Below are 21,864 nucleotides of genomic sequence, written 5' to 3'. Positions count from 1 at the left end.
GCTGCTATGAGTTCTCCACGCACCCTTCTCTTCTCCAGGCTGAACAGCCCCAACTTTCTCAGCCCGTCTTCATACGGAAGGTGCTCCAGTCCCCTGATCATCCTCATGGTCCTCCTCTGGACTTGTTCCAACAGTTCCATGTCCTTTTTATGTTGAAGACACCAGAACTGCACACAACACTCCAGGTGAGGTCTCACGAGCAGAGTAGAGGGGCAGGATCACCTCCTTCGACCTGCTGGTCATGCTCCTTTTGATGCAGCCCAGGATACGGTTGGCTTTCTGGGCTGCAAGCGCACACTGAAGCCGGCTCATGTTCATTTTCTCATCAACCAACACCCCCAAGTCCTTCTCCTCAGGGCTGCTCTGAATCTCTTCTCTGCCCAACCTGTAGCTGTGCCTGGGATTGCTCCAGTCCAAATGCATGACATTGTGAAATTCCACTGATTCACGTATCCTAAAAGCCCACACTACCTTGGTTTTAAGAGGACATTTGTTCTAAAAACATCTGTATCACGTAGTTTGCAAACATTTCAAACATATATTAATGCACTCCAAAGCTGATAGCACTTACAACACCATTACCTTAGTCCATTAGCAGAAACAGAGGCTTTCTGTTTTATCAGAGGTAAAATGGTTTAGTCTTACATACAAGGTCCTACACTTTTTTTCATATACCAAATACTCTTGTGCTTTTACAGAAATTAATAAAATAGTTTTGCCAAAAACTTTAATATAAATGACAAACGTTGTAAAACAAAGGGAGTTATGCATCTCAAAGGGCCATTCTGAGGCAAAATATAGGTAGAAGCTGGAGTATATGAATATGAAAAATGCATCACTCTTACAAGCAGTATTAAAAAGCAAAACCTGAATGCAAGGGTGATTGATCTGTGCAAAAAGACTGGGATAGGAAGCATAAAAAATGACAACAGAAATACAGGGAGGGCAGGTTAGGGTGCATTTTTTTTTTTATATCGCTGAAATGGAATCTGATTCACTATGTCACTGGTTTTGTGCTTTATTTGTGGCACCATACAAAGTGATTAGCTGCTTCAGTGGCAGCAAGAAAGTCACACAAGAATTTATGGTATAGTATTATCATAAAGGTAACTGCTGCTGCTGATTCAGAAAAGGAATGAAGAATAAATCAGATATACTTTAATCAAACAATTGGAAATAAGAAAGAAGTTCTGTTTCAAACTTCCAGAAGGGAGATCCAGCAGTAGCTAATTGTTGAAACAGATTTAAGGGTGCAACATTTCAGAACCTGAAGAACTAACTTATGCTCCATCCCTGGCTGTGTTCAGAGGATAGAGCCTTGGGTGACATGGTCTAGTGTGTGGTGTCCCTGCCCATGGCAGTGGGGTTGGAATCAGATGACCTTAAGGTCCTTTCCGACCCTAACTATTCTATGATTCCATGAGTGGATGGGGGACTAAAGAAATGAAATCTGATATATCAGTACAGTGGCATCATCCCAGTATTTCACAGCTCTTGATATTTCAATCAAATATAAACAGAATTAATGCGGATGGCAGCTCCATTACCTAGCAAAAATATGTTTGCATACATAATTCTAGAACAAACCACTGAAACATGGCCACTGAGGGGCCAAAGGAGATTTGGAAGATTTGTTGCATTTAATTATGTCACTCCTAGTTAGAATACATGCACCTCATCACAGCATAAACACAGCCAAAGGGTAATATATAAGCCAAAAAAGTTAAGCTAATATCTTAGAAGACAAAATAAATCTTCTCTTGTACTGTCTGAGGCACTGCCAGCTGCATCTGTCATGATGTGAATGCATTTTGGAGTAATTTTCCAGAGTACAATTCATCAAATCCAAGAAGGTGCAAAAATTAGATCAGTCTCAAGGAACATAATCACAACTTACTGGCTGCAGTAATTTCAGGAGCTGTGTGAAATTTTAGATTTCATTAGTAACTGGAAATTCTATTCCTATTCACTGAAATACCCACCGTGACTTCAATCAGAGTAAAAGTCTTCTTTTCTACATTAGCAGGAAGCTTACAATTTTTATGGTTTCTGTATGTGTACATGCTTTCAAAACAATACTAGATGATACTACTAATTAATCTCAAGAATTTCTAAAATAGAATGAACAAACCCAGCAAGCCCTCTGAAGAGTGTTTGTATTACCCTGAAAGCTCAGGCTATTCTCATACTTCATTTTAGCAATGTATAAAGTATTGAAACATACCTTTACCATAGTTTAGATAATATGCATTACATCATTTGGTTAAATATCCTATTTTGGTTTGGGCCTAGAGCTGATTTTTCAGCCCTAATTATGCTTTTTTTTAAAAGATTTACAGGATTGAATGAAATACACTGTGTTATTTTCACCTGGTATTCATGCTTGTAAACAGTATAAGAAAATCTCATCTCTGTACTTCACAGAAGGTGCATGTGAAGATTTATGTCCTTTGGTCCTTCCAGTGGACTCACGGCTCTCCCTACTGGTTTTGGTAACAGCCTGCAAAGATCCTTCTGTAATTCACCTCTGCTAACATAATACAGGAGAGCTCTAATTATCACAATCAACAGCTGCATGAATCAACATATATGCATATATCTTTATATTGCTCCTTCAGTAATCTAAAGCACATTTGATGGCTCTGAAACCAGTTCCATGTTTAAGAACTTGTCATCTTTTCCCTAGTACAATTGCATACACCGATGTTACACTAAGTAAATACTTCTCCATAACCTTTTCAGAGAACAGCTTTCTCATAGGCCTGAAAAGACAAGTAAACACAGTTTGGAGACATCAGCAGCAACAGAAAAATGTCTTACTGTATTTTAAACACATCTAAAAAGTCTGATTCTGGGAACTCTGCATGAACTTCCAAGGGGAAAAAAAAGTGCTAGAAAAGTACCAGGTGGCATTAGCTTGCAGTCAATGAACAATCACCAGTTTTTACACCAGAGGCAAATCAAAATCCCAGCTCACATAATTACTATCAGCATTATGTTATTATATGAGATTTCTGAGATTGAGGAACAAATGACACTATGAACAGTAGGAAACTGTTTCTCTTGATTGAGATTGTAGTTGTATTTCTTCGCAAAATATTCACTGACCAACAGTAATGGTACTCTTGACTTTGGTTTGGCAAGGAGGACAGTCCTTACAAAAGAGAAAGTCATAACTTTTGACATAGCAATCATGAACTGATTTACTTTGGATAAAAGGGGAATTTAAACTTATCTGTTACTGTGCCTCTGATTTCCAAAGGTCAGGCTTTTGGAGGGGAAAAAAAAAAAGTAACTAGTGAAGAACTACAAAAGTGCATGAACTGAAATGCAGAACAGCCCCATTTGTTCAGTCAGTGGTAGAAAGGCAATTTAAAACCCATACAGGAAAAATGTGAGATAGACTAAATGGATCAATAACCAAATCTTGTAGCTTGAAAAATTAATTCAAGATTTAAAAAGATCAAAGGAATACAGAGACTATAATGAACAGGAAAAGGTTAGCAAAAAGACAGAATGCATGGAGGGAAGATAAGAAATGTCAAAATTTAAGTGGGAAAATACACTAAAACTTGGTGCAAACGACATTTTAATAATATTACTGTATTATGTGAGAAATTGTTGTGTTTCCTTACCATCACAAGACTGAAATTCTGTATTTAACTGCTAACTAGCCTTTATGCCGGAGTCTGGAAGATTTACAAATGCAGTTTTTAGACATATATTCCTGAGCATCTAGAAGTGCCTTCCACTAAATGAGGTGACTTCTCTATTTTGAATTAAACATACCCCCTATAGTAATTTAGCTATATAGTCACAGCCATGTTCACTGTGCACAACAAAAGGAGACCCAGCAACTCTCAATAGGTAACTTGGGTTTGCCCAAATTGGCCAAGTATCTGAGATGAGTAAAAAGGGGGGCAGTATGCAGCTGTTCAGCAACATGCTATCAAAGCTCCTCCCATCATCTGTTCTCACTTGTTTTCATCAGAGAAGATCTGGCATAGTTACTCTCATTAACGTGATCAGTAAGCATGCCAGATTTCAGCCTTTTACCTGGTGTCATCTTGACCTCATGGCAGATCTTTCTAGAAAGATTTCCCTGTTTTTCCAAGGAAATGCCAGAACTGGCTAGAGAAGAAGAAAATAAAGTGCGAGACTTGTAACACACTATGATGAAGTATAGGAATTTACTTCCCATTCAGGAATAAAGACAATTATGAAAGAATTTAGGGAGTCCTCCTGGGTTTGGCCAAATGTCCATTTAAACCAGGCTCCTTCCTATGAATTGTCCCTTTCCCAACCAGGAAAGTCACAGCCAACTAACTCCTAATACTTGCCTATGCTGTACCACACCTTTGGCTGCTCCTTGTCCTTCTCTGAACCTTTTCTGGTTTTGGTCATCTTTTTGGTCAAGAATGCATGTTCTTTGCTTTTTTCCCCATAGTACAATGGATGTTCTCCAATCGGTTCTCTCTTCTGCTAATAATAACCCTGAATTATTTTCTTAAGTGATACTTAGCAGATGTTTTTATGGCATTACCTACTACCATCTCAAAACATCTTTCCTGCCTTTTAATGGCTAGCTCAGAACAGATTTGCTTTTTTTCCCCCTTGCATCATTTAGTATTTATCTACATTAAATTTCATATCCCATTTTACTGCCTAGTCTTGGAGTCCTGAACGTTACTTCTGTCCTTCAAAATCAACCGCTCCCTCTATTTCTCTGGCTAACCTAGTATCTACTAACAAACTCTGTCATCACACATTTCATCTCTTCTTCCAGGTTATCTGATTCTCCCTGTCTACTATCATAATCTCATTTTTTCTGAGTGCATTTTCTAGAATAGCCTGATAATCTATTTCGCCATTTAAAATATCAAGTCATCACAATCAAAGGCTCAGGAGATGGTTGGTTTTTTTTTTTGTACAAATCCTGTAATTTTCTTAGAATGAGTGTTTATTGCCAGCTGTACTCAGGTAAGCAATATGATAGTCTGGATTCCTCTTGTTTAAAACAAAAGTGGTATTATACTCACAGTTTGTGAAGACTATTAAGACCAGCAAACATTTCTGGTGTTAGGCAACCAATTCTGTTATTTGAAAGATCCCTGGGAAAAAAACCCAAAACCCATTAAACATTAGAGCTTATTCATATACACATCTATGTAATCACATACAGCCTCTTTATTTTTAACAGTTTAGGAGTTAGAGACAAATGAGAAATAAATGTAACTGAATTAAATAGACTTAGCAACTTTCATATTAACATTATTAACCAATATTTCACAATTAAACTTATCATACTGCAACTTATACTAATTGCATTAAAATGTGATTTTTACATAAGTAGCAAAAAGCAGAAAATATTTGCAAGATAAAGAATTTCCTTTCTCGAAGGTATTAGCACCTGTTTACTTATGAAAAATACTATGCATTTTGTGGCATGCAATATTCAGCCAAAATTGACCTATTTTTACTGTGTACTAATATCTCATCTCATTGATAGCATCTGTTCTTGTTGAAGAGATCATGGAAACCAGAGGGCAAATATTTTTTGAGCTAGTAAGGTCAGTCTTGATAAGCATTTGGCAAGCTCTTTTAAGAGCAATATAGTGGCTGTGTCAGAACAGAAACCGTACTAGGCATTATGATCCATAACTCTTGTCTGCAGAAAGGTGACTGAATGTTTTCTGAACAAGTCATACATACAACATAATGTACAGGATACTTACAGGAAGGAGACAAAAATATGTATGAACAATTATGTTGTGATAACAACATGAATACTGCCTCTTGGTGCATTCTGAACTAGTGTCTAATTTTTACATATCTAGTTTTCAACCCTGACTCAAATTTTCCTTCTTACGAAGTACAGGTTTTTATAAATAACTGCAGTAATGTAAGAATCTTAAGTGATTATACATCCATTAAAATGTTAAAATTGATCTGAATATATTTTCCTTCTATAGTGAATGGTAGTCTTCCAATTCCTTTGTTACATTGTGCATATTCCCTATTTTCTATCGTTACAGGAGAACACTAAAGTAATCAAACAGGACAATAAAGGTTGTAGTTTGACAAATCCAGTTATTGCTTTCATAGAGATATATCCAATAAGATAAAATGTGAAGGCAACTTCTTTAGAATTCACTACAAAGTCTTCTTCTATCAGGCAAAGAATACATTAGAATGAAAATGTTTCTTAAATGCTTATCAGGGATATTAAGTGAGAAACTAATGTAGGTAACAACATAGCGCAATAATTACATATTAAGCATTACTCTTTAAGTTCTCCTAACGAAAGCTACATTTAAAAAATCTAACAATACAATTTTAAGACAAACAAACATGGATGCATGTACCTATATGTACATCTATATATCTTTCTATTAGAAGAGGTAAACAGTAAGCAAGAACCTACTCAAAATTCTTGGTTGGGTAATGCTTTACTTCTGCCTAAGCAAAGTCTGAGCACATATGAAAGAAATGTGTCACTATGTGAGACGTAACTTGGGTAGCAAAAGTAAATTTAATCTGAACTAATCAAAACAGGTGCATATTTCTGTAAGAGCAGCACACAGAAAAAAATGGTATTTTCATCAAAGTGAAAGGCTAAATACCCATTTCTCAAAGTTTATTTCAATGAGTGTTATTTTCACAATTATATATATGGCAGCAGATGAAATCTGTGCATTGTAAAATACGTTTTCTAAACAAACATTAGTAAAAAGAAAAGACAAGTTTGCTGCACACTCCTCCAGACTAATACATGTTCTATAAGACGTAATTCAATTCGTAATGTACAAAGCTGGTGTTCCTGTTCAGGAGTCAGACATCTAACTTACTAATGCTGACTTGCAAAATTGATTTTAAGAGAAAACAAACCTCTTCTCTGTTGAATAGCCATGTGCCATAATTTTATTGCTTCATAATTTTCAATTTTCATCAATTCTGTATGTACCTCCTTGAGTAAACTCTTGAAATGATTCGCTTGTCATTCAAACCCAAATTATAACTGTTCCCCAAATCATTCACAGAAAACATTTTGATGCTGACAGCCTGCAGTTTGTCTGTCTGACTTGCCATACCCATATCTCTTGCCGTTGCCCATAATAAATCAGCTTCTGCTTTTCGCAGCATCATTTATATTTTAGATGTGTAATAAAATGTGAATGTAAAGCACAGTGTTAAAATAATTGCTACATTCAGCATTCAACAGGAGTTTACACTACTTACTCCTTTTGTTCAACTGCCTCTCCCCTACAGTTGCAGTAATGAAGTGCAGAGATGTTCTTGTTCACCATGTTTACACCGATTTGTATCTTTTAGGTGGCAGGACAGCAATTAGTTGATTCCTTGTCTCTAGATTGCTCCCAGTGTTATTTGTTCATATCACCAACAGAGCTGGGTTTTTTAAGATCTAGCATGATAAATCTCAACATTGCCATTCCTAGTTTGCTGAAGTCTTTTCTTCTCACTTTTCCCAGTGCCTAATGATTTCCCCTTCCTTGACTCATCTCCCCTGACTGACCTAAGGCTCCACTTGTGCAGTCTTCAGATGTGCAGACCATGACTTGCCCAGGTTTCCTGGTTTTCCCACAAGAGGTCAGGGTTGTGTTATTAGAATATGCAGCTAAAGCAACAATTACAGCTCAGTTTGATCATTTCATTGTATTGTTATCCCTGTATACAGAGTAAGCAAGAAAGTTTCACCTAATGTTTTTCTTTGTATTAGAAATATATACACTACTCTGACTTCATCATTGCCATGTCATTTGTTTTCTAACACACTTAAAACTTACTGGTTGGTGTTAGAAAATACTGCTACCCACACAATCACGGATGGAAATCTTTTACTTAGGTTGTGCAGTGCTCCCTGCACGTAGCAGTTAGGGGAATCCAGCCTCAGAAGAAAAAAGCAGAAGAATTTGTAAATTTCCTTTTCTTTTTCTGTGGATTTGCATTCTTTCTCATCTAAATATTCCCATTCCACAAAAATAATCAGTGTTTTCTCATCACACATAAGACAGCACACACGATGTCTAGGCAGATTTTTGGAATGTGCTGATGTCCTGGTTAGTCAGGACATGGACATTTGGATGCCATCACTCAGAAAATTATAAATTAAAAGAGTTCATCTCACTTTTCCTTTAGGCTAGGTAGAAATAAGGAGGGTCTGTAGTCCTTGTTAATTAAAAGCAAAAAGTCCCTCTTATAGGATCTTAGTAACATCTACATATGTAGTTTAAAAATCAACCAGTGCTTTCAAAAGTACTAAAAGGACATTTTCAAAGAGAGGAATGAAAGAATGATGAACAGGAAATACATTACATAAGCCTTGTTTCCACTGAAAACTATGTTAAAAATAAAAAATATCAAGCAGAGTCAATGTGAGAGGTGTGAAAATGGTAGACAAATTCTAAAGCATGGACGTTTCCTTTCTAAGAGTTCATTTTACAGACCTGGTCTGTGGTAAAAGTAAAGTAGAACTTACATAATGAAAAAACACAGCGTAGCACAAAACATAGCTGACACATACTTAAACCACTCAGTTTTATTTGTGATTAATGTCTCCAGTAAGATGCTGTCTCTTAAGTAATTGATTAGGCATGTTTTTTAACTTTGTAGATGTACTTGTTAGGATATTTATTGGAGAGCAAATAGATAATTTTAAATGGGAAAGGGTAAAAAAGGGGGGGAATTTAAAAAAAAAACACAACAAAACCAAACAAGCAAGGAAAAAAATAAAAAAGCAAAAGAAAAAGCCATAGTAAATTTCAAAAAGCATAGTGTGTGATTTCCATTTTACAGCCAGTGCCCTTATGTGATTATTGCTTGGTGGCCTATTTGAGTTGCCCAAGGATAGAAATGTCGATACAAACACAATTTTCAGAATAATTCAGATGGAATTAATACTCACAGGCGTTTCAGTTCTGAAAGTCCATGGAAGGCCCCTGGCTCAATTGTGCTGATCAAATTATTCTTCAGATCTCTAGAGAGACATAATAGGAGGAGCAATTAATTATCACTTTACCTACCCTTATATACAAGGTGTGTGAAATGCAATGCAATTCTTAACCTTTGTCATAGGTAAAACCAGGAATGAATTTCTTTTAAATAATAGCATAAAAAACATTGCAGCATTTGCAGCTTATAAAAATATTTTTTCCCAAGTAAGATGGTTAAGATTAGACATTAAAAAAAGAAAACAAAAAAACAAACCAAAAGAACTGCTTGCTTTAATTCTTCTCCTATTTATACTTCTCAAAACAAGCTTACCAGCTGTTTTGCCCTAGGAAAGATATTTTAATCAATGAGTGAATAAAATAGTCAGCAGAGCAAGAGCTTTTTAGTTGGCTTATTCATTGCGCTGTGCACTTTACACTTGATAAATTTCTCATTTCCACCTAATACAGGCAAAGCAGGTGGCACGTGAGACCTGAACAGACAGGTCTGGTTTCTGTCCTGAAACACAAGTGATTTCTCATATTTGGCAGATAGGTGCTTCATTTTGCGCTTGCTGACAATTCAGAAGATCAGTTCTTGCACGGATAAATATTTCACTGGCATTAGTAATCTCATCTGTTCCTGGCACAGTGCTTGGGGACATGACATTGCTTTCAGCTGAGTCCCCACAGAGATTTAGTGCTGAATTGTCTCAAGACTCTAGTGATGTGAGCCCTGAGGAAATGCCTTCAGTGAAATTAGATAAGCAGGCCTAGGAGATAAATGCTGTAAATTCTTCTAGAGTCAGTGTTCATCTTCTGACAATTTGCAATTCATAGGCAATGGCTGGTGCATGGTAGTATCAGTGTTGTTTCTCAGACTGGCCACTTCCAGGATATTACAGCACATGCACTGCTTGTCTCTGCCAAAGTACGGATGTATCCACAGTCATGAGTCATCTTATTTATGACTTTTTATTTTATTGCAAATAAAATGCACAGTAGGTGAAATCTTTGTTCCACAAGCTGTGATTGCCCTCAATAGCGCAAAACTTCATCCCAAATGGTCAGTTCATATTTTAATTTCAAAATCAAAATCATTAATAAATAATTCTGTATTTTGTAGTAGTTTTTCCAGATTTTCTAAACAGAATTACAAAAAGTTATGCATCATACCCATTTCATTTTAGTGAGGATGCTGATGAGTGCTACGTTCCTAACAAAGATAGGGGCTCTTAATGGTCAAGTTCAGCTTTCAGCTTGGACCATGCAACACTGAGTCATTAAGAAGGTGACAAGACATTCTGATATACGCACAAGATGCTTTGTCTTACATATAAGAAATGCAGAGCTACCAAAGGCACAGCAGACCAAGACTGTAATTTTGATGGGGAAAAAAAACACAACCCACCAACAAACTGGAATATCGGTTTAATTTAGAAAATATAGATATTCAGTTGCTTCAGATGTAAAATCCTAACTGTAAACAAGAATCAAGATAATCACTTAGATTTTGTTTAAGTTTACTCAGCTCAAAGTTTATGCTGCATAAATCACTGAGGCATGATACACAGGAACGACAGATGGCAATGTCACCTGTTCAGTAAATTTAGATTACCATTTCTTCTTTGTTCCAGCTTGGTCTACATAAATACTTTACAATGACTATGTGTTTTACTTGATCCTGTGATGTTATTGTAAAAAAGCAAAGGACCAGAAGAAAGATAGGAAAACTGAAATCAAACAATAGTCTATGTTTTGAGTCTTGAAAATGTAAGCAGTGAAAGCATATAGGCTTACTTATTAAGAATGCCTGTGATTAAGTGATTAACTGAAGTTACAAGCATTCATAAAGCTATGAAATACATCAGAGCTTATAGCCATGTCTGAACTCGGAGTTCTAGTTTCTTCCTGTTTTCATCTTAGCTTGTTTTAGATCATAGAATCATAGAATAGTTAGGGTTGAAAAGGATCTTAAGATCATCTAGTTCCAACCCCCCTGTCATGGGCAGGGACACCTTACGCTAAACTATCTCACCCAAGGCTCTGTCCAACCTGGCCTTGAACACTGCCAGGGATGGAGCATTCACAAATTCCCTGGGCAACCCATTCCAGTGCCTCACCACCCTAACAGGAAAGAATTTCCTCCTTACATCCAATCTAAACCTCCCCTGTTTAAGTTTGAACCCGGTACCCCTTGTCCTATCACTACAGTCCCTAATGAAGAGTCCCTCTCCAGCATCCCTCTAGGCCTCCTTCAGACACTAGAAGGCTGCTATGAGGTCTCCACACAGCCTTCTCTTCTCCAGGCTGAACAGCCCCAACTTCCTCAGCCTGTCTTCATACGGCAGGTGCTCCAGTCCCCTGATCATCCTCGTGGCCCTCCTCTGGACTTGTTCCAACAGTTCCATGTCCTTTTTATGCTGAGGACACCAGAACTGCACACAATACTCCAGGTGAGGTCTCACCAGAGCAGAGTAGAGGGGCAGGATCACCTCCTTCGACCTGCTGGTCACGCTCCTTTTGATGCAGCCCAGGATACAGTTGGCTTTCTGGGCTGCAAGCGCACACTGAAGCCGGCTCATGTTCATTTTCTCATCAACCAACACCCCCAAGTCCTTCTCCTCAGGGCTGCTCTGAATCTCTCCTCTGCCCAACCTGTAGCTGTGCCTGGGATTGCTCCAACCCAGGTGTAGGACCTTGCACTTGGCATGGTTAAATTTCATAAGGTTGGCATCAGCCCACCTCACAAACCCTCTGGATGGCATTCCTTCCCTCCAGTGTATCAATCGAACCACACAGCTTGGTTTCATCAGCAAACTTGCTGAGGGCGCACTCAATCCCACTGTCCATGTCAGCGACAAAGATGTTAAACAAGACCAGTGCCAACACCGATCCCTGAGAGACACCACTCGTTACTGGTCTCCAGCCGGACACTGAGCCATTGACCACAACTCTTTGTGTGCGGCCATCCAGCCAGTTCTTTATCCACCGAGTGGTCCATCCATCAAATTGATGTATTTCAAAGTTCCTTTTTTTCCAGTTGCTTTTTTCACTAACAAACTGTTTCACTAACAAACCATTAACATTATGCAAAGAATGGGCTCATCTCAGCCCAACACAAATACAATGCATATTACAAGAACATACTATACATACTACAAGAACATAAAGATGCACCAACTAGTCCAGCTGTCCATTATCAATGCAACTTTTAAACAGTGATGTAAGAATATATCCATATATAAATACTTTAAGCATGCACATTACATGTCACAGGTCATTTGTATTTGCTGGAGCCACAACAGCAGTGTCTCACTCATTGCTAAGCTAGTAATAAGCATAGAACCCAGAAGTGCTTCCTTCTGTACTGCTCCGGTGCAGTACAAAGATAAGTATGTCTGTACTGCCTGGGAAAGGGAGTGATTCAGAGCCCATGAATTTCCCCATAGTCTGAAGAAACCAGCAGTATGAGTCAGAGGCAAGGGTAGAAAAGGTGGCACAGGGGCGAGGGGGGCAGGCAGAAGGGAGAGTGTCAAAGTGTCCACTCAGGAGACAGGTGAAGACAGCAAAAGGGGCAGAGCTTGGTCGAGGACCTTGATGGCGATTTGGGCATTCATAAGAAAGCTGCACACTCTGTGACTAATTTCAGGCATAGAAAGCTCTTTCCTTTCTCCTGGAAATCACAAATAATGGCAGAAATACAACATCAAGGTTGGTGCTTGCACTGATTCTTATCTGGCAAAGCATAGAAGAACCCCACGGACAACAGAGAGGAATCAGTGGCTACAGCCATCCTCCTGTGGCTATTCTGTCCTTCTCCCTATTCTCTAATCCAGGCAAAGCAGTTTTCTTCCTTAATTTGTCCTCTTCCCTTCTACTGTATGTGGATAAAAGGGACAGTAGCTGATTTAATCACAAAGGAAATACGGGATCTTTTCTTATGAAAACACTCTCTAAGAATTGGAAGAAGCTTTGGGGCTTGGCTGTTTGGGGTTTTTCTCTTGTTTTTGTTTTCTAAATTTTATGATCAAAAATTTTCATCTTAGTTCCCTGATACCAGCAGCAGCTACCAGATTCATCTTTCTTCTGCCTTTCTTTGCTCAAGAAGTTACGACATTGCTTTAACTCCAAATTTGCCACACCTTCTCAGACACAAAACTTTCATACAAAACTTTTGCAGTCTTCTCTGAAGTCCCATCAATTTGCAAAGACATGTCAATATATTTGTAAAAGCTAATCTACTTGAGTGTGTTTCCTGTTGATGGTTTAGGATTTTTGCTGTGTGGGTGAGCAAAGCCTCATTTTTATTAATCTTCAAGTATTCCATACTCCAGTTCAGTTCACACCAAACATTAGGGCTTAGCTTTCTCTAGGCAGCACTACTGCTTGTATAATATGTTAAATATGTGACTACTAAGGCTGAAGAAAGTTCTTTAACTTGCAGAAATGAGTCTGCATGGAAAAGCCTGAAAGGACGCTGTTCTTATGTGAACTCTGTATACTAAAAACTTAAAAGACGAACAAACATACCAAAACCCAAATCCAATACTATAAATCCTTTGGATCTATGCTGATTTACACTGTGATACATTTGAAAACCACTTAAGAAGCATAGTTTGGAGCAAATATCCACATTTTAGGCAGAGGAAACTGACAGGTTTAATTATCAATCTTTGTACCAATTACGCACATTCTGTTAACTCACAACTCATCTAAATGCTCTACAAGTTCTAAGTAAGAGAAGTGATCATCTCTTATAGCAAACAGCAAACAAATATAAAAGAGTCAGTATGAGTAGTGAACTGTAAGCAAGTTTTAATGCCAGTCAAAATAACCAAGTAGACAAAAGGTCTCCCATTTACTGCAATCCTCTATGTTCTAGTTTTTGGAAACTCTGCACCGTTTCCCCGTAACTTGTAACCACATAGGAAAAAACAGTATAATCCTAAACTATCATCTACAGGAAGAAAAAAAGCCAGTTTAATGTTAGTAGAAGGCAGACCATTTCAAGGAAAAGTGTCCATCACTTGCACTGTCCCAAACAAGACATCTGGTCTCCTTATTTTGGAAATTACACTTAAATTAGGTAGGTCATTTTAGTAAGGATATTCTCAGAAAATTGTAGATGATTATACTACCCACAGCCCTGGCACTTTCCTAGCAATTAGTATTATTCCATAATGTTCCCATATACTTCTGGCTTAACAAAATAGATGTTTTCTTTCTTGTTCTCCTTGATAACTAAAATGTGATTAAAATAAACAAAATTATCACAACTGTTAATTGCTTCCAATTCTTACTTCCACATTAGGAAAATCTATTAGCTTGCCTCTCACTTGTATTTTTTGCAAAATTACTTTCATTAAAATACTAAATTAGGTTCTCCCATTTTCTAATTTTAGCAGAGACTTTGTTATAGTGAAGCCTTATGGCAATGAGTATCAACTTTCACTGAGCTAAATAAAGAAACCAGAGTAAATTTGGTTGTATGTTTACATTTTTTCCCCAAGAGCTACTGCTGAGGTTTGGCAAAAGGTCATGATCAAGGCATGCCAAACAGCAGCCCAGCCTGGGCCACACACACATACGAATACATAGCATGCAAGTGATTTTAACATCAGCCAAAAGCAAGAGAAAAGGGAAAGAACCCCAGCATCATAATACTAAATGACCACAGCATGACCCAATTAACATCCAAAATGAAAGCATTTTCTAACTAACAGTTATGGTTTTGCATCATTTCTGATGTAGCATTCTAACTTTAAAGTATCCATTCTGAATCTGAATGACGTGTCATTAGTGGTGTGGGTGTATATATCTAGTGGCGTGACCTGAAAATAAATTAAAACCAAGTGCCTTGTAACAAGTACAGATAGATGGAAGCTGTATGAAGTTAGCTGTAGTCGTAACAACTGCAGCACTTATATCAAGGCTGCACAGCTGCATAAAAATAAAATGCTACAGCACTGATTGAAATGTTTCTCCTAATTTTATTAGGGTTGCTAGATATACTTGCAGCATGGTATTCCAATCTTAACAAGACCTGGATAAATAAACCAACAATGTAGGATGAACCATGTTATCATTAAAAACCAATCTCAGATGGTTTCAGTAAGTTAACAGAATGGAGCTTCCTTTTCAAATACAAGTCTGAACTTACATAAATTAAATATGATAAGCATTAACCACTGCCTTCCTACATGCATGTAGATAATTTGTATGTATATGCAAATTAAAGTCCCACGGGTAAATACATGAGGTTTCTTTTACTAAGTATCACAAGCTGCTGGGAGTTTATCATCTTAGACATTAATCTTTGAACTGACTTTTACTTACTAAAGACATTTAAGAGGAGTTACCTCAACAAAAGCAGCTGACTTTAGTAGGGGAAATCTGTGTTTGAAATACTCACTTCCTGATGGCTTAGCTGAGAGGTAAATGAAACAAGAGGCTACTAATGGGACTTCACAAGAACATTTAATAGCTACTCCAGGCCTCTCAGCTATTAGGCCTCTTCCATGGCCAAATCCCTGATTATCTAAATGTGTTCTTGAGATGCTTGATGCTTCAAGTTCACAGTATGCACTTACGCAGTACATAGTGGGAAAAATTGCTAAAACATAGACAGTCCATTAACAAAACAATTCATCTTAAACTACGTTCTGACACTTTGGGTATTTTATACCAATGTCTGTGGCTTCAGACACTGTAGATTCTTCCCCCAGCTTACAATATACGTACTGTAGATATTTTGAATACATATTCATAACAAGAATGTTCAACTAATTCCAGTACTTCATTCAAATTCCTGACATCGATACATCTTTCATAAAAAATTATAGGTTGTACCAAGAGGACATCTGTGTTTAGAAAGCTGTCATTATGGTGCTGCAAACTTTCCAAAAAAGCCCTGAGAAGAGCAATCAGTTGTTGGGCAGATGCCAAATGCCAGTGAAATATGACTGACTTTCCACATTTTGCATATTACTATGAAACAACAACAGAAGAAAAAAAAAAGAAAAGGGTTACATCTACCACTTTTCTTTCTCATGCAAAATATTCCAGCTAAACTAATTGACACCTTTGACCAAGAAATGAATGCAGACCTGGAACCCTTGAATAGCATTCACTCCTAAAACATTATTATGAAATAGAGGTAGGAAAGAGGCATGAGAGGCATTATGAAAGCCAACATTTAGCACCTGTCCTGCAGTCACAAGGGAAGCTGTCAGGGTCAGCAGTCCTGGAGACAGAAATAAAGAATTAAGATGGCATTGGTAAAATATGTTTGAAGACATTTCAGATGCACTCATCTGTACAGTACCTATCAGGAACCAGTGACTCATTATTATATTTTGGTGTCCTGGATATTATTAAAAATTATTTTCATCACCATTGTTGCAGAATGCATTGTTGGTCACACACTGTAGACAGAGAAACAGGCAGGTTAAGCGATATCCATTACCTGGTATCATAATCAGTAAATGACGCACTCCCATGAAACTCCAGAGGTCTTGTTTGGTTTTGGTTTTTATGACGAAAGTGCATATTTTATCCACTTTCCGGAATCAGAAAAGTTATGGATGCACTGATGTCAAGTTTCAAGACATAAGGCTAAACTTTTTTTTTTTTATATATATAATTATTCCCACAAGATAACAAACATGCACATAAACGTAAAAAATAATTGTCCAGTAATTACCTGCCTTTGCAGACACAGAGGCTACAGGTCTTTTTTTGTTTAGCATGTTGGAGCATGATGATTATGCATTTTTCCTTTAATTTGCTTTTTTAATCCAAGCCATTGCTAGAAGGACTACCTAAAATAATAGACCATAAGGACTAGATAAAATAATAACTGTTGCCCATTCAAGGCACTAATGAGTGATGGGAAGTTTTAAACCAGTCCCTTGACAGCAATGATGACATATAAAACGACAGAAAGGTCATCACATTTTTGTTCTTTTTTTTTAATTTAAGGACAATAACTCATTCCCATCAAACATGCTGTGGTAATTTGGCAGTTGTTCATTATTTAAAAAAATGCCTAAAAATGCTAAACAAAGTGCCAATAATGGCAGCTGAACCAAAAGAGATACAGGCTTTAGAGCAGTTTGCTTGCTCGCAGTATCCCACAGAATGTTACAACACATTTCACTTTAATGGTAATAATCACAGATGAATAACATAAGGCTTCAAGTATTTTAATTGAAGGATCAGTAAATCAAGTTAGAAAAAGTGAGTAAAGAGCTTGGTAAAGCATGACAAACTTAAGTTGCAAATTTTTTGTTGAAACATTTTTCTACATGTATATATGTGAAAATAGCATTTAAAAATATTAATTTATCCAGTAGAAACGCTAGTTGGATTCTAAATACAGCATCAACAAATCAAAATGTGGGATAAAGATGCAAACACTTTTAGTAACTACCTTTAGTTTAGCATTTTGTTACTGATAGCTCAATATAAAACGCATTTTCTAATAAAGAAAAATCTTCTATGCTTTCCAGATTCTTTTTCCTTGGCCTGTTTTCACGAAAAGACTTCAGCAAAACATTCAAATTCCAAATACATACAACTCTTCCTATATATGTTTTCTTTTCCTGGAAGATGCCACAAAACCAAAGATATATGGTAGGGTTACGTCAGGTCTGAAAGTTATTGGCTGTGCATGTGCAAGTCAAGATGGAGTGGTTATGCTGCCCAGCAGAAGGAGTCATGTGGATTGGTTCCATGGGGCTAAAACAAGACTGAGGGGCCAGAAGCAATAAAGGCCGAGAGAAGCACATAAAGTGGATTTCAAGTCTCCGCAGCTTTGCAGGCAGCTCTGTAGAGCCCCAGAAAATATCCATGAGTGCCGGCAATCATGTCCTGGTGTATGATAGATTTGGCATAACGCTGATAACGATAGCAGAGCTTGTGTCTACCCACAACTATGTAGCAATGTGACAAGCACAGAGACTGTTGGTGGCTGAAAAGAGCCAGAGGCTTCCTCAGTTTCTACACCCACTGGGACTTCTCTGTGTGTTCATGCCTAGAAGGCAGTTCAGCATGGGTTAGGTTTCTTGACACATGCTCTACTCCTTTTGAAAAAGGCTAACCACTGGGGGAATAAGGGAGCAGGGCAGAGTTCTGAGCAGAATTCCAACCTCAAAAAACTGCAAAGTGAAAAAAGCATGGGAAAAAAGTGTTCTGAACAGACAAAACAAAATTAAAAATGGACACCTTTACACTGAATAAAAACCCCTTCTGGTGAGAAGGGTTTAAAATCCAGTGTAGGAATTGCTATTCCGTGTCCTAAGACTGCATTTATCTGCTTGTTCAAATTTCCAGAAATGTGTATTCAATATTCTCAGATCACATTTCAAACGCTGGAGTCACACTTTACCAGCATAATTACAATTATGAAAATTAAATACTGGAAATTTATCCAGTATTTTTAGAAATTCATCTGAATTCATTTTCTCCAGTAAAGGGGGGTGATTTGAAATTTACACTAAATTATCAGAGGTATCAAGGTAATGAAAACATGTTTTATTACCTACGAGAACCATAAAATATATAAACCATTGCATCATGGAGCTTTGGACGTTTGGGGTTTTGTTTTTTTTTCTTTAAAGCAAATGTTTGATTCTTTTTCTGTTACTAAACCAATACTGAATTAGAAGAACACAAGCAATTCTTTATTGAAAAACAATTTGAACTTCAGAGAAATATTTTCTTCCGTGGCTTAAAACATCCAAAGAAAAGAAGAAAGGATTCCACCCTGAGCTGTAAAGGGAAGATAAGTACCTGCAGATGGCCCAGAATTAGTTTAGAGTAGCTTTAAGCCAAAAATAAGATATTTTACTACTCAGTGTAAAATATGAATCAATATCAAATTCAATAAAATATGAATCATCTTTCCTATGTTTATTTATTTGTAGTGTTTTCATAAGACAGCAGTAGAACACTTCTAAAAATAAGGTGATTCAATTATAACATGTCAAGTAGGGACTCCACCTTCTGCCTTCCTATTTCCATGCAACCTCATTTTAAAAAGTAAGAATCTTAATTAGCGATATAACACAGAATATAGCCACTGATCATATATTAAATCCTGAGGGACCTGCAGTTGTTACATACCTCCTAATGGGAGATGGACAGGACAGCACTGCAATAACCTCCACCCACCTCCAAAAATGAGTATACTCAAAGCCTTTCTTCCTATTTACCTGGGAATATGGCAATACCTAGATACATTCCAGCAACACCTACAGCAGGAAGTGTTTTTCAGAAAAGGAGGGGGAAAAATTAAAAACATAGACCATATTAATGTTTAATTCAGATGGTGTTAGAGGGAAGGTTAATTACATAGAAATCCTGTCAATCTAAATTGCCAATTACTAGACTGGTTTGGAATCATTCCTCAGAAACCTCTGTTTTATATAAACTGGGGCTTTGCTGATAACTTAGACAAATCTAAATAATTTCAAAAACACCCATGTGGGCCAATAACAAGGCATGAATAATCGTCTTATCCTGCAGAAATCAGGGGTAATGAGTGTCCCCTTCAAAAGCTCTCCAGAATTTCCTTGAGTATTTTCGCTGCACAGTTTTTACATCTGCACTTTCTTGCAGGTACTCGCCAGCACTTTAAAAATACTTTTTGCTAAAATTTCATATGAAATACAGGTGAATGATAGAACAAACCAGAAGGCTGAAAGTAAGGAGACTACAGAATTTCTATGAATATACAATTATAAGCATTCATTATGGTCACTGCCATACACTTTATATGCGATACAATGCATATGTTGTGAGATTTTCAAGTAAAAATTTAAACAAACTAGGAAGTTATAGTTGTTCTACCTCAGAAGTGCCAGCCTGATATTAATTTCAAGTCAAAGCCTCTCCTATTACAAATAATGAGAAGCTGGTGAATACTTTACAACTTGCCCCTGTTGGTCCCACTTGAAATGTTATTTTTCAATTATTTCCATGCTTTGTTGTTTTTCTCCTAGTGTTTCAGACAAAAGTACAGGTTTTTCAAATAAAATTTCTTTTGTTTATATATATATGTCTTGGTTATTCAGCTCTAGAATATGCAAAGATCATTAAACCCCAACAAACCCATAACCCCAAAAATAAAACAAAATCAATAAAAATTGACAGAGCATAATAATAGTAGCTGGGGCCACAGGAGCACCCACAGGTCTTCAAGCCCTGAAGGTATACCAAAAAAAAGAGGAAACAGGAAAAGAAGCATGAAAAAAAAGGATGCAGGTAAAGAAGGAGTATGTTATTGTTGGAGACAGTCATTGCTGAATGCTGATAGTATGTTTTGTTCAGTTAGATATCACTTCCTTTTCTATCCTTCTCACCCGATAGAGTAATAAGAACTTCGTTTCCCACCTTGTTTTTTCACATTCCTTCCTGGCCTCTTACATCTACCTTCTACACACTGCCTCTCCCTCAGCCCCTCAGAAATGGTGCTTTGTTTCAACAGTCTTCCTACATAAGGCCAGGGACACAGCTATTCTTTCCAACAACTAATTCAGTTTACCTGTCAGAACATCATTCAGGCATGAAGGGGATAGAAAACTCCGCTGGTACTTTGGGAAGCCTTTGCTTCCAAAGTTTGCATTTGGGAACAAAGAAACTCCTAAGCGTGTCATGCTGGTTTCCTAATGGGTTATTTCATTTTCAGTTAGTTGTGGAAGTGAATTAAGAACTGTATTTCACAGCGAAGTGCACGTGCTACATTGAAAACAAACACATACAGACAGGTGATTAATCAGCAATGGGTATTTCATTTAAAAGCTCATAATCATGACAATACATGACAAATCCTAATACAACTATTTCCCTACTAAAAAACCATTAATACCTTCCAGTGCTACTAGGGCTACAAGCATTAAGGAAGAAACTTTGGTGATAGCTTTATGGTGGCTATTTTAACACACGTTTGTAACTCTGTACTTGATACATCTTCTGAAAGGATGACAGCATTTGACATAAATCATGTGTTATCTTACTGACATCACTATATAAAACATTAGATAAGTATATCATCACAGTTTGTTGACCTTGGCTAGCTGCACATCAGACTAACTGCACTGTTTGTGGTCCTAATGGGAAACGGGAGCATGAATGCTCATAAATTCAATTAAGTGACTTCCTGAAATACATCTAAACTTCATCCTTCATAAATTTAAAAAATGAAAAAATATTTTCAATTATTTAAACAGGTCTATTAAATAACTTTACAAGTTAGTTTATTTTACATTCCTGTAATTTATGACTAATATCGACATTTTATATTGAACACCTTGTACAGGTTTTCTAATGTGCAACACTCTGATATATCTATTCATGACTGTGCTATAGCAAAAATAATCTTAGTGTCTAATCAACCAGCCTGTTCAACTATACAAGTAACTATATTGCAAGAAAATGCTGACTTAACGACAAGCATTCAGGCAAAACTCCTAAGAAATGCTGCTATGTGTTTTTACACACCTGCATTTTAAGAGGTCTATAAAAACAATTTGTTATAATAACAACTCTTACATCTAAAAATGTTTCTGAATTAGTAGACTGTAAGACTTTGAGAAACTGGTATTGTAATTAGTTGTACAGGTGCTTTGCAAAGACTGACAACACAGAAAAAATGCTTTCATTCTAACCTGACAGCAAAAGGGATCTGTGAATTACAACCCTTCATTCTTGCCGTTTTCTAATACAAATTTCTTTCATTCTGTTTCTAAACAATTCACTCACTTTTAACCACTAGTGGTTTTCTTTCCCTTTGCTTACATTGCTATCCAGTGAATTTCAAACAGAAACTCCTGGCTTTTGTCATGCTCTGCACATTCTGTATTCATGCAGGAACAACTGAAATCATTTGGAAGATGTTCTTTCATTAAAATGT

At 37.0% G+C, this 21,864-nt stretch overlaps 1 protein-coding gene across 1 annotated transcript in view; it reads right to left on the bottom strand.

Annotated features, from left to right (window-relative positions):
* Window positions 1-21,864, bottom strand: part of ADGRA1 (adhesion G protein-coupled receptor A1) — a 281,612-nt gene that overhangs the window by 172,787 nt on the left and 86,961 nt on the right. The window contains exons 3-4 of the mRNA XM_057402264.1: window positions 8,924-8,995; window positions 5,040-5,111 (exon numbers count right to left, since the gene is read on the bottom strand). Of these exons, the coding sequence (XP_057258247.1) occupies window positions 5,040-5,111; window positions 8,924-8,995 (144 nt within the window). The remainder of the gene's footprint in view (window positions 1-5,039; window positions 5,112-8,923; window positions 8,996-21,864) is intronic.

Source organism: Pezoporus wallicus, unplaced genomic scaffold (assembly GCF_028554395.1).
Source record: "Pezoporus wallicus isolate ANWC-B61680 ecotype Strahan unplaced genomic scaffold, APGP_CSIRO_Pwel_v1 contig_6787, whole genome shotgun sequence".
NCBI classification, from domain to species: domain Eukaryota; kingdom Metazoa; phylum Chordata; class Aves; order Psittaciformes; family Psittacidae; genus Pezoporus; species Pezoporus wallicus.
Note: the sequence above shows the minus strand (reverse complement) of the source record. Positions and strands in the feature narration are given on the sequence as shown.